The 11,500-nt window shown below is 42.1% G+C and overlaps 1 protein-coding gene across 1 annotated transcript in view; it reads right to left on the bottom strand.

Moving 5' to 3' along the window:
- Positions 1-5,296: 5,296 nt before the first annotated feature.
- The window catches only part of RCAN3 (RCAN family member 3), a 50,138-nt gene continuing 43,934 nt past the window's right edge, over positions 5,297-11,500 (bottom strand). The window contains exon 5 of the mRNA XM_053576134.1: positions 5,297-10,295. Within this exon, the coding sequence (XP_053432109.1) occupies positions 10,111-10,295 (185 nt within the window). The 3' untranslated portion in view covers positions 5,297-10,110. The remainder of the gene's footprint in view (positions 10,296-11,500) is intronic.

The following is an 11,500-nucleotide window of genomic DNA, read 5'->3' as shown; positions in this document are numbered from 1 at the left end:
GAAGTGGACACTCAGAGATAGAGACGAGTTGAGCTGAGAGATAAAGGGAGACTTCTAACCCTATACCCCTCTAAGTTCTTAATGTAGGCAGTTAGAGCTATACATTTCCTCTAAAGACTGCGTTAGCACTCTCTGTCTCTCCCTGCACCGTACCCGGTTGATCTGTGACTGGCGAGACCCATGAGGTGAAGGAATTGAAGCCTCTGCCAACAGCTACGTGAATGAGCTTGGAAGCAGGTTTTCTAGTCCCTTCAGATGACGGCGGCCCTTGCTGACTACTTAAAGGCAATGTTCTGAGAGTCCCTGAGCCACCAGCATCCAGATAAAGCCACTTCTTGACCCTCAGCAACGGTGAGTTAATGAAATGTTTTGTTGTTTTATTTTTATTTTTCCTCTTTGGTCAATTGCTCTTCATATCCTTTTTTTTTTTAGACAGAGTCTCATTCTGTCACCCTGGGTGGAGTGTGCCATGGTGTCATAGCTCACCACAACCTCATACTCTTGGGCTCAAGTGATCCTCCTGTTTCAGCCTCCTGGATATCTGCAACTACCAGTGTATGCACCTGCCCAGCTAGTTTTTCTATTTTTAGTAGAGATGGGGTCTCCCTCTTGCTCAGGCTGGTCTCAAACTCCTGAGCTCAGGCAATCCACCTGCCTCGGCCTCCCAGAGCGCTAGGATTACAGGCGTGAGCCACAGCGCCTGGTCTGCTTTTCCTATCTTTTAGCCCTCTTTTCTATTGGGCTACTTTTCCTTATTGATTTGAAAAATCTCCTTGCATTTTATAGTTATTTACCCCATGTTAGGACTGCAAAATAGTATCTTCCCCCTATTGTATGTCAACATTGTCATGGCATTCTTCCTGGAACTTGAATCATTCATTTTGATGTAACCAGATTATATTTCCCTTATAGTTCATGCTTTTAAGTTTTTATAGTTTATGCTTTGAAGTCTATCCCTGACTCTAGGTCACAATAATGTTCTCCTACAATTTGTTCTCTTAATTTTACAGTTTTACATCCTGTATTTAGGTCTTTAATACCTCTGGAGTCCACCTTCATATGTGGTGTTTGATGGGAATCAATTTTTATTTACCTACGTATGCCAAATGTTTTCTGCACACCATGTATTCGCCAGGCTAGAGTTTCTCCATTTATTTACGATGCCACTTTGTTGTCTATTAAATTCTCTTGCAGGCATGGGTTAGTCGCTGTTCTTTAGTTTGTTCTTGCGCCAAGTTCATGTGCCTAAGTTATCTCAATATTTGGTAGGGAAAGTCCTCTTTTTTTGTGTGTGTGTTTTTTTTTTTTTTTGGGCCGGGGTTAGGTTTGAACCCGCCACCTCCGGCATATGGGACCGGCGCCCTACTCCTTGAGCCACAGGCGCCGCCCCTCTTTTTACTTTTTTAAAGTTGTCTAAACTATGTTTATGCTTTTACAAAAGTTTTAGAATAAGTTTAATGAGTTTATTATAAAAAATAGGACTGACATTTTGATAGCTTTTTCATTGATTGTATAGATTTGGGGAAAACTAGAGATTTCCTATAATGTTAAGTTATCCCATCAAGGGCATGGACTCTATGTCCTTAGCTTACCTATGTCTATTATTACCGTTTGAAAGTTTGTTTCCACTGTTTTGTTGCAATTATAAATCTTATACTTTGGTCATAGATGGTATAAGGAAAATGCTACTGATTTTTCTAAGTTATTCTTGTACCAGGTCACTTTGCCCAACTATTTCATAGATTCTGATGGTTTGGTCAACTTGGTTTTCCCATTCATTAAACCAAGAAGCCTCCTGCGATGCCCTAATCTAACAACACCCTGCTTAGTGAAGGTTTTATGGATTCTTTCACTGCATCTAGATCACAATACTATTCTCCTGCAATTTGTTCTATTAGCTTTATAGGTTTATATTCTGTATGTGAGCATTTAGGTCTTTATCCAGAATCTACCTTTACATGTGGTGTTTGATGGGGAGCCAACTTTTATTTACCTACTTATGCTAAACCAGTTTTCTCCACACCATGTATTAGACAGCCAGACTAATTTATTCCATTTATTTATGACTCTTTATTGTCTATTGAATTCTCAAACAGGCATATAGAGAAATGAAGGAATTTTAATTCACAAACCTATCCATTAACCAAACATTGTCAATGTTCTAATGTTCCTTAAACCTCCAATCTAATGAGACACTCCTGTACAAAAAGGCTCCAGAGTTTATTATATTTGAGAAATATGCTGTATTCTCCTGGAGATTCAAATGTGCCTATTTAAGTTCCTAGAAACATTGCAATACAGAAAGCATTTAACTTTTCCAAACCATTTGGGACCAAAAACTTTTCCCAAATAACATACTTTGTGTAACACCTTATTTAAATATCTAATCTAGGCTCGGCACCTGTGGCTCAAGCGGCTAGGCACCAGCCACATACACCAGAGCAGGCAGGTTCAAATATGGCCTGGGCCTGCCAAACAATGACAACTACAACCAAAAAATAGCTGGGTGTTGTGGCGGGCGCCTGTAGTCCCAGCTACTTGGGAGCCTGAGGCAAGAGAATCACTTTAGCCCAGGAGTTGGCGGTTGCTGTGAGCTGTGATGCCACAGCACTCTACCCAGGGCAATAGCTTGAGGCTCTGTCTCAAAAAAAAAAAAAAAATCTAATCTACAAATTACTTATATTTACAAGAAGAGCTTGGAAAGATTTGAGATCTTTCCTATATTACAATTTTAAGAGGCTATGTGCAGTGGCTAACACTGTGGGGGTGGGGTGAGGAGGGTGGATTGTTTGAGTACAGGAGTTTGAGAGCAGCCTGGACCTTGTGGAGGCGCCTGTCCCAGCTACTTGGGAGACTCTGGATAAAGCCTGAGCGAAGTGAGACACCATCTCTACTAAAAATAAAAAAAATTACCTCAGCGTGCAGCAGATGCCTGTAGTCCTAGGTATTCAGGAGGCTGAGTCAAGAGGATCACTTGGGGGGCGCCTGTGGCTCAGTGAGCAGGGCGCCGGCCCCATATACCGAGGGTGGTGGGTTCAAGCCCAGCCCCAGCCAAACTGCAACAAAAAAATAGCCGGGCGTTGTGGCGGGCGCCTGTAGTCCCAGCTACTCGGGAGGCTGAGGCAAGAGAATCGCATAAGCCCAGGAGTTGGAGGTTGCTGTGAGCTGTGTGAGGCCACAGCACTCTACCGAGGGCCATAAAGTCAGACTCTGTCTCTACAAAAAAAAAAAAAAAAGAGGATCACTTGAATCCAAGTGTTTTTCCAAGAGTCGCTGGACCTTGCGGGGCGCCTGTAGTCCCAGCTACTTGGGAGACTCTGGATAAAGCCTGAGCGAAGTGGGACACCGTCTCTACTAAAAATAAAAATTACCTCAGTGTGCAGCAGATGCCTGTAGTCCCAGATATTCAGGAGGCTGAGTCAAGAGGATCACTTGAACCCAAGTTTTTTTTCCTTTTTTTGGGACAGCGTCTATGTTGCCCTCAGTAGAGTGCGGTGGCATCACAGCTCACAGCAACCTCAAACTCTTGGGCTTAAGTGATTCTCTTGCCTCAGCCTCCCAAGTAGCTGGGACTACAGTTGCCCGCCACAACACCCGGCTACTTTGTTGTTGTTGTTGTAGTTGTCATTGCTTTTTAGCAGGCCTGGGCTGGGTTTGAACCTGCCAGCCCCAGTCTATGTGGCCAGCGCCCTAACCACTGAGCACAGGCGCTGAGCCGAGCCCAAGAGTTTGTCTATTGACGGTGACAAAGAGAGACTCTATCTGAAAAATAAAAATATACATACTGTTTTTGCCTCGGGTTATCTGCAGTGGCTTACCAACTTGCAGTTTTAGCCAAGAAACCCTTAACTTAGCTCAAGTGAAATCTGATGCTAAGACCAATGTGTACAACAAATAATAGAGGAGTTGAAACAGAAGTCCAAGGCCCCAAGAACTTGGAAGTTTGGCGCCCCCTGGAGGCAGCCCCACAGAACACAGTTTGGAAAAGTACCAGTTTATTAAAACAAAGTATTAATAACTTTGAATCCTAATACATTTTATCCAGAAATACTAAAGATTTCAGTTTAAAGGAGTCATGGGAGGAAGAACCTGAGACAATAGCAAGAAACTGGGGGTCTAGTCCCAGTACAGCCACCATCCAGGTGTGTGAATTTGGCAATGCCTCTGTGGGTCACTTTCTTGTGAAGTTGTGTGGCGGACAGGGAGGGCGTGGGGAATGCTCAAGTACATCAGTGTTCCTTGACTGTTCTGCTGAGCTCTCACAGAGGTTGGGACTTCTGACCTCCACTCCTCATCCACCCCTCTCAAAAGGAGCAGCCACTTTTTAATTTCTTTGTAATCAATTTTTGTAAGATTTCATTTGAGAAAAAGGTAGAGAATTTTGGCTTAAAAATAAATATTTAAAAACTCCACTGCTGGTTCGGCACTCGTAGCACAGTGATTACAGTGTCAGCCACATATACGAAGGGTGGTGGGTTCAAACCTGGCCCAGGCCAGCTAAACAACTGCAACAACAAAAAGCTGGACCTTGTGGGGCACCTGTAGTCCCAGCTACTTGGGAGGCTGAGGCAAGAGAATCACTTAAGCCCAAGAATTTGAGGTTGCTGTGAGCTGTGACACCACAGCACTCTACTGAGCGTGACATGGTGAGACTCTGTCTCAAAAAAAAGAAAGAAAAGAAAAACTCCACTGCATTAGATAACCTCTACAGTTATTTATAGTTTCAATAGTTTGGAGATTTTATTTTTTACCATGACAGAAAGTAAGCCTTTACAAGGAATAAATCATTTTTTTTGGTAGAGACAGAGTCTCACTTATGTCCCTCGGTAGAGTGCCGTGGCCTCACACAGCTCACGGCAACCTCCAACTCCTGGGCTTAAGCGATTCTCTTGCCTCAGCCTCCTGAGCAGCTGGGACTACAGGTGCCCGCCACAACGCCCAGCTATTTTTTGGTTGCAGTTTGGCCGGGGCTGGGTTTGAACCCGCCACCCTCGGTATATGGGGCCGGCGCCCTACCGACTGAGCCACAGGCGTGGCCCCGTAATAAATCATTTTTTAACTGAGGAGTAAACAGGGGTAAAAGCTTTTCTTGGTGAAGAACAAACTGTAGTGGTTATTTGCAGAGTTGCCAGTGACTCAGCACCGTGACCTCTGGCCCAGCACAGCACTAAAGTTTAACAGGACTCTTGTTAAAGGGACAAAATACCCCTCTTTTCTGTTTTCCTTGTGTTAACAGCTAAATGTGATACTTGAACATACTACACACCAAGTACGCAGTTCAACAGACTGATTAAGAAAACACTAATTTTATTTTTATTAGTTTTAAAAACAAAACTTGTTACAATTAATCACGAAGCTTTCAAAAGAAGTACATTCTGCTTTTGTTACTTCAAAGGGACAAGGAATGTTTAAATGTTCTCAAAACACCGCAGAGTCCAAGTTGAGAAATAACAACTACTACAGACTACGGGTTGTCACTTCAGGCACACTAAAACATGGAACACGTGTACGTAAATTACTGATCAATTTGGGAAGTACACGGAGTAGTCACTACAGCTTATAGTACCAGAAAAGCAGCAGGCCCCCAAGTATAACACAAGATCACAAACACATTCAGGTAAGACAGTAAATTCAACTCCTGGGGTCAATAAAGATGAAAGTGAGTGTGAAAGTTTTCTCACACTTGGAGGGTTTCTGCCATTCACAAGATAGCAGAAACGTCAATCAATACAGTCAATCAATACTCGCTTTGGGTTGAAAAGCAGCAAGAAGAATATGGCACAGCAATAGTAGTCACCTTCCTTTCTCCTCAGTCCCCAATTTGAGTTGGGAAGACTGAGGACTAAACAGAAGACAATACGGAAAAACATGTATTATGATAGCTGCATAGGTCTGGCTCTTCCATTATGACAAGAACGACCGTCAAAGCTAAGCAGGAGTTCCAACAGTTTGCAGGACATGATTCTATTTCAAAAGGAAATAGGTTTACAAGACAGACGTGTCTTACTAAAAGGTCTTTCAGCTTTTATTTAAAAGAGTAAGAGACACTTTGACTCAACCCAACGTTAGTTCTTAACCTTGGCTAGAACTCTACTTTGAACATGACAATTTTATCATCTTCTTGGTCAGTGAACCTAGTAGCTGTTGTTGCCTTGTTGCTTGTACGTTTGGTAGTAACACTTTCCAAATCCCAGCACTTGGGAGGCTGAGGGGAGTGTTTTCATGAATAACGAAAACAATAGCATTCTGATAGATGTTTTGGTGGCCCCCACACTCCAAGGGGAGTTTAAAAAAACAAATGAGTATTTATTGAATTGTTGGACAGCGTTGATAAGTCTTACTCTTTACATTTATTTAACTTTTAAACCGTGAGTTTCTATAATGGATAATGCCCCTGTTGGAGGCAACTATTTCCCCAAGTCTTTTGTTCTTTTATAGTGTCACACAAGTGTAAGGAATTTTTTTCTTTACTACAGGAAGATATAAATGCAAATATGCACAAAAGGAGCACATGGAGAGGAAGAAGGAAAGATGGCCAAGTTCACTGGTACGGCAGGAATGAGGTCTACAACTCCAGTGGACGGTGAACCTGACGCACCACACAATGTAGTCCATCTTCCACTGCTTAATTGTGTTTGAAATTTTCCTTTTTAAAATAAATCTATGGTGTGTAAAAGAGTTCATATAAAAATATGAAACAGTCTTCAATCTTGAACAGAACTCAATTTTACCAGTACTGTCACTCCACTGTGGACTTTTATTTTCAAATCAGACTAGATCTTATTCTACTTCATTAGAGTTATAGCTTAAGTAAAACGATTAGTGTTTTAATTTCATTAACATGAAGATCTGGGAAAAACCACAAAAAATGCCAACATAATTGCTGGCTACCAAGATAAAATTATTTAGGCAGATTCCACCCTCAGTGGTTCAATAATTACAAAATCACACAACATGGAACATCAAATTCATTAAAATTATCAAGTTACTGTCCGTATCAAAGTAAGACATTTCTTTCTTATTTATTGTATCCCATCAGGAGAAAAAGAACACTCCCCCCACCTTTTCCCCCCTTTGGCAGGGATTAGTATTCACTGCCTCTTTAAGAGTACAATGCAAGAAAAAGTAGGAGCAGCACCAGCCAGGAGTTGGGAACGCCAATTCCGCTGTCTGGGCTGCCTTTCTGGGGGCTCCGAAATCAATCCCACAACCTTAGTTTTCTAATCTATGTTTGGACTTTATGATCTCCACAGTCACCTTCAGCCCTGTAACTGAGCTTCTAAGAAAACCAAATCTTTTCACGTTTTCAAAGACAGAATTAATGTAACTAGCACACGATAGACTGTATTCTTAAAGAATGAAAGCACTGCACCTCACCTTCATCTCCTGGTACCTCTTCAGTTCAAACATCTCATAAATGACCACCATGTTCTATTTAAACTTTTGCATTGAACTTGAAAGTTCCTCAGAACTTTGATTTGGCTCTTAATTTTGGGTAGGTATTCACGTATACAGTTTTGAAGAAGTAGAATGTGAAAACACTAGTTTGCTGTCCACCCGATTCAGTTCTCCAAGGGAGAGGTAAGGAAAGTGGCCTTACCCATTTCTGCCTCTGAGCACCTTAAACCCAGCAGATGCTCACTAGGACCCTTTTAAAATGGATTTATCTTGGGGTTTCATCAAGTGTGTATGTTGAAAAAAAAATCTACAACATAAGATCCAATGCACTGCAGGTTCAGTCGACTATCCCTGCTGTTACGCTTTTCTTATCCTTTGCAAATATTTTTTCCTATCACAAAACACAATTTTCATCAATTTATTCAATGCTCTCAAAAAAATAGGAAAACATTGATTAATTTGAATAATTTGCACTGCTTTACTTTTTTTTTTTTTTGCAGTTTTTGGCCAGGGCTGGGTTTGAACCCGCCACCTCCAGCACATGGGGCCGGCGCCTACTCCTTTGAGCCACAGGCACTGTGCCTGTACTGCTTAACTTTAAAAAAAAAAGTGCTTTACCTGTTAGGGATGGGATATCCTTTAATTGGCAGGTAGAGAACAAAAGCCAAGTCAGATAACAAAATATTGTGGGTTCTGATCACTCAGAAAATTATGCTGGATAAATATTACCTAAAGGGAAATTCAAAAAATTCCCAACTGTTGATGATACTTATGCTTCCTGAAATTTAGGGTCTCCCCTCCAAACAAAAACAGGTAAAACAGCCAGCACCTGGCTGTAACTGGACATTGAACTTCATTATCTTTGTGCCTTTGGAACTTTGAAGTTTCCTAAGCATTGTTTTAAAATTCAAATAAAATTTGGCTTAAAAAAAAAGAAAAACAGGTAAAATACTGACTTCAGACTGCAAAGTACATTTATTAAGTGGCTGTCAAAGTGACAAATGATGGTATAAAGTCAATAAATTGATCACTGATTGAACTGCAAATTTCAACTGAGTTTACATGAGGCTTAGCAGTGACACAAAGATACAAATGGAAGGGTCTGTCACCTTGAGTTATTGAGACCAAGAAAAATGGAGAAAAACTTTTTTTTTTGCACGATATATTTCAAGGGCTCAGAAATAAATTTCACCATAAGAACTAAATCACAGTAACCTGTTACCAAAAATGTACAGATAACATGGCTTGAATGTCCGTGTTTTCTTGCTTTATGGTGGCAGCCGCAGGGGTTCATCAGTTCTTTCTTATGTTTTCGACTCCTTCGCAAACTGGCCAGGGTGCTGCAGACAGTGGCCACACAAGGGAACAGCACAGCGAGGAGAGACCAGCACAGACCCACCGGAGGCAAAGCATTCCCAGGGGAGACGCTTCTGTAAGAGGGACTTCAAAGTCTGAAGAGACCACAAAGACCACAGAGTTAAAAAGACACCGCCAGTGCCGCTGCTGCTGCTGCTGCTTCAGGAGGTTCAAATACACATTCTGAAACACACGTGAGAAATAGTTCTGTTTTGGGAAAAATACAAACTGTAAAGCCAAGGTAAAAAATTTCATCAAAAAGAAAAGTATGACTAGACAGGTTTCTCCCCTCATTCCCTAATTCATAGAAAAATAGTATGTGTGACTTTTCTTTCAAAGCCAGCTGGAAAATGTCTAAACGGACGATTTAAAAATGCTCTTCAGAAGATGTCCTGGTAGAAGATCATGACCTTTTCTAATTTAAAGTCTATGAATGACATATACAAACATATGCAGACCACAGAAAAACTCAAGAATAAGTGGTTGACACATATTCAAAAAGAAAAGCAGGCTAAAAACTGGCAAGTGAAGACAGTTTGGTGTCCCAGGCCAGTACATGGTCACAAACGGCAGAGTGCAGCAGCCCTCTGAAATCACTGTCAGGCCTACTGGTGACAGGGCCCACCTCCAAAGCAGCAGCCCTTCCTGGGCAGACTATGCCTGGGGGGACGCTGCAATAGGAACAGTGGCCTGCTCGCCACCTTCCCAGTAAGAGTGACAGGGAAGAGAACAGCATGCACACAGATCTGTGCCACCTGACTGTGGTCATCGAAGTGGGTTTGGCATTTCTTCCCCAAAGCTAATGAAACACTTGAGAAAAATGATTTCTATGAATTATTCTGTATTTTAGATTTCTTTTTGTGCAAATATTTCATGTATACTGAATAAACACCTTGGATCAATATACTAGTTAGAAGCTATTACACCAGTACAAAACACCTACACCGGATTATTAAAATTGCAAGATTACTTTTAAGTTCATGACAAGGGTACGGTGCTGGGTGACTGCAGTTCCAGTTTCAGGTATCCCATGCTTTGCAGAATCAGAGGAACTAACATTGCTCAGGGGAAGGGAAGCCATTTTCCTAATCTGCTACTGTTTGAAAATGGTTGAGAGTTGCCACATCTTAGGGGGCTGAACCATTAATTTAAAGTGCCATCAGAATAGGACTTAAATTTTTGAATGGTAAAATGTGCCTGCTACTCTCTACCGCCAGGTCTGCAGCACAGGTGTGGTGAAAGGACCCTGAGCTGCGCTCACTCCCAGTCTCACCCACGCTACCAGGAGCGTGATGTGTCAGCAGCAGGGACGCTGACTGCCATGGCTGAAACCCTCAAGGGCAGCTGCCCCGCCCCTCACAGCGCACAGTCAAAGGTCTGGGCCTCATTCAGTGCTGCAGTCGGAGGGGCAGGGCGCCGTGTCTGGGTAATTTTCTGCTTGGGGTTTTTTGTTTCTTCTTCCTCTTCAGTTTCACTTTCACAGACATGCACCACCACACTAGGTGTCGACTCAGTTCCGGCATGAAGTTCATATTTCTCTCCTGTGGAGGCAAAACAAGTTAAGAACCATGGCCTCACTTCCAGCAAAGAGACTGTTTTGTTTCTTGAAACTTCTTGCTTTACTCAGATTTTAATTGTCACTATTTTGTAAATCTTTATTTATTTTTGAGACAGAGTCTCACTAAGTCACTTTAGTAGAGTGCCATGGTGTCACAGCTCACAGCAACCTCAAACTCTTGGGCTAAAGCAATTCTCTTGCCTCAGCCTCCCAAGTAGCTGGGACTACAGGCACCTGCCACAACACCCGACTATCTTTTGTTGCAGCTGTCGTCGTTTAGCTGGCCCAGGCCGTGTTTGAACCCGCAGCCCTGGTATATATGGCTGGTGCCCTAACACGGCTAAACTACTGGTGCTGAGCCATATTTTTTAAATCTTTAAATCCTATGTCAGAGTATTTTGTCTTGTGGTGGAGCTAGAGATTTCACATGTTAAGGCTCTGGTAAAATTTTGTTGTTTTAGTATTTGAAGTCTTGGGAGCTTAAAATGTAAATGCTAATTGTTGTTTTAGGAATAATACGAGTAAACCTGCTTAACTTCAGGATGGTTTTAGTTTTCTCTTGGGGGATACTTGTAGGGATCCAGGCAGCACTGGCAACCCTTTTATCACAGGACCTCAGAAAGCTCTAATGCCTACACCCACCACTAAGCCACTTTCTGTTCAAAATGCCTCCTGTATTCCCTGTAAGAGATATAACACTATTATGGGTAGACGACTAGTCTGAACCAGAACGGCATTAGTTTCTTATATTATTTTAAAGGGAAAGGAGAGGTAGAGGAAAAAAAGAGATAGAAGAAATTTTTTGAAAAGTAATGAGAAAAATAGCTGGACATTGTGGTGGATGCCTGTAGTCCCAGCTACTCAGGAGGCTGAGGCAAGAGAATCGCTTAGGCCCAGGAGTTGGAGGTTGCTGTGAGCTGTGTGAGGCCACGGCACTCTACCGAGGGCCATAAAGTGAGACTCTGTCTCTACGAAAAAAAAAAAAAACAAAGTAATGAGAAAAATGAGGAAGGGACAATATAGCAACACCAATTCTTTGAAATATATTCAAAGAAGTTGTCAGTTGGGCACAGAGGCTCATGCCTATAATCCCAGTACTTTGGAAGATCGCTTGAGGCAATCAGGCTGGACTTGAGGCCATCAGCCTGGACAACATAGTGAGACCTTGTCTCTAAAATAATTTTTTTA

This window comes from Nycticebus coucang, chromosome 22, assembly GCF_027406575.1.
Source record: "Nycticebus coucang isolate mNycCou1 chromosome 22, mNycCou1.pri, whole genome shotgun sequence".
Lineage (NCBI taxonomy): Eukaryota > Metazoa > Chordata > Mammalia > Primates > Lorisidae > Nycticebus > Nycticebus coucang.
This window is presented reverse-complemented; position numbering and strand designations above follow the sequence as displayed.